The 611-nt window shown below is 69.9% G+C and overlaps 1 protein-coding gene across 1 annotated transcript in view; it reads right to left on the bottom strand.

Annotated features, from left to right (window-relative positions):
- Window positions 1-208: 208 nt before the first annotated feature.
- CCR10 (C-C motif chemokine receptor 10) overlaps window positions 209-611 on the bottom strand; it is a 6,877-nt gene continuing 6,474 nt past the window's right edge. The window contains exon 3 of the mRNA XM_035903438.1: window positions 209-267. Coding sequence (XP_035759331.1) covers window positions 209-267 — 59 coding nt within the window. The remainder of the gene's footprint in view (window positions 268-611) is intronic.

Raw genomic sequence — 611 nt, 5'->3', positions numbered from 1 at the left:
CCAGGGCAGCCCAGCAGCAGCAGGGCCATGCTGCAGACCCCATTGGGGGGCAGCAGGAGAGGGGCCACAGCAGGTGGGACCGGGCTGTCACCACCTCCTCTGTCCTCTCTGGGCAGGGACACAGCCCCATGGCTCTAGGTGCAGGAGGCAGCTGGGATGTGCAAGAGGAACCCCTGGGAGCTGGGGTTCCCCCCACTGCCCCACGCTATCAGCCGTCTCCCACGCAGCCCGGCTGGAGGAAGCGCCGGTTTCCGCCGCTCCGCTTCCCTAAACAGAGGAAGCAGCCGGAGCGGGGAGATCCAGGCCTGCTCCCCGCACCCGGCACGTGCTCCCGGGGTGCCGTCTGCCAGAACAGCCCTGGCCTGCTCCGGCAGGTCTGTGCAGAGCCACAGCTAGTCCCGAGGAACCCGTCGCACAGGGACCCTCCGCACCCCGGCCAACCTGACCTTGGCAGTGGCACAGGGCAGTTATGGCCCCGGTGCGGGATCGGGCACCACCAGCCCCACAGCTCCTGCCCCGCGGAGCAGGCAAGGGCAGGGCAGGGCAGCACCCAGCTCTACGGGTGGCTCCGCTGCTCAGTCAGCCTGGCAGCACCCTGGCTTCGGCTGCAC

This window comes from Egretta garzetta, unplaced genomic scaffold, assembly GCF_000687185.1.
Source record: "Egretta garzetta isolate BGI_Z169 unplaced genomic scaffold, ASM68718v1 scaffold100, whole genome shotgun sequence".
Lineage (NCBI taxonomy): Eukaryota > Metazoa > Chordata > Aves > Pelecaniformes > Ardeidae > Egretta > Egretta garzetta.
This window is presented reverse-complemented; position numbering and strand designations above follow the sequence as displayed.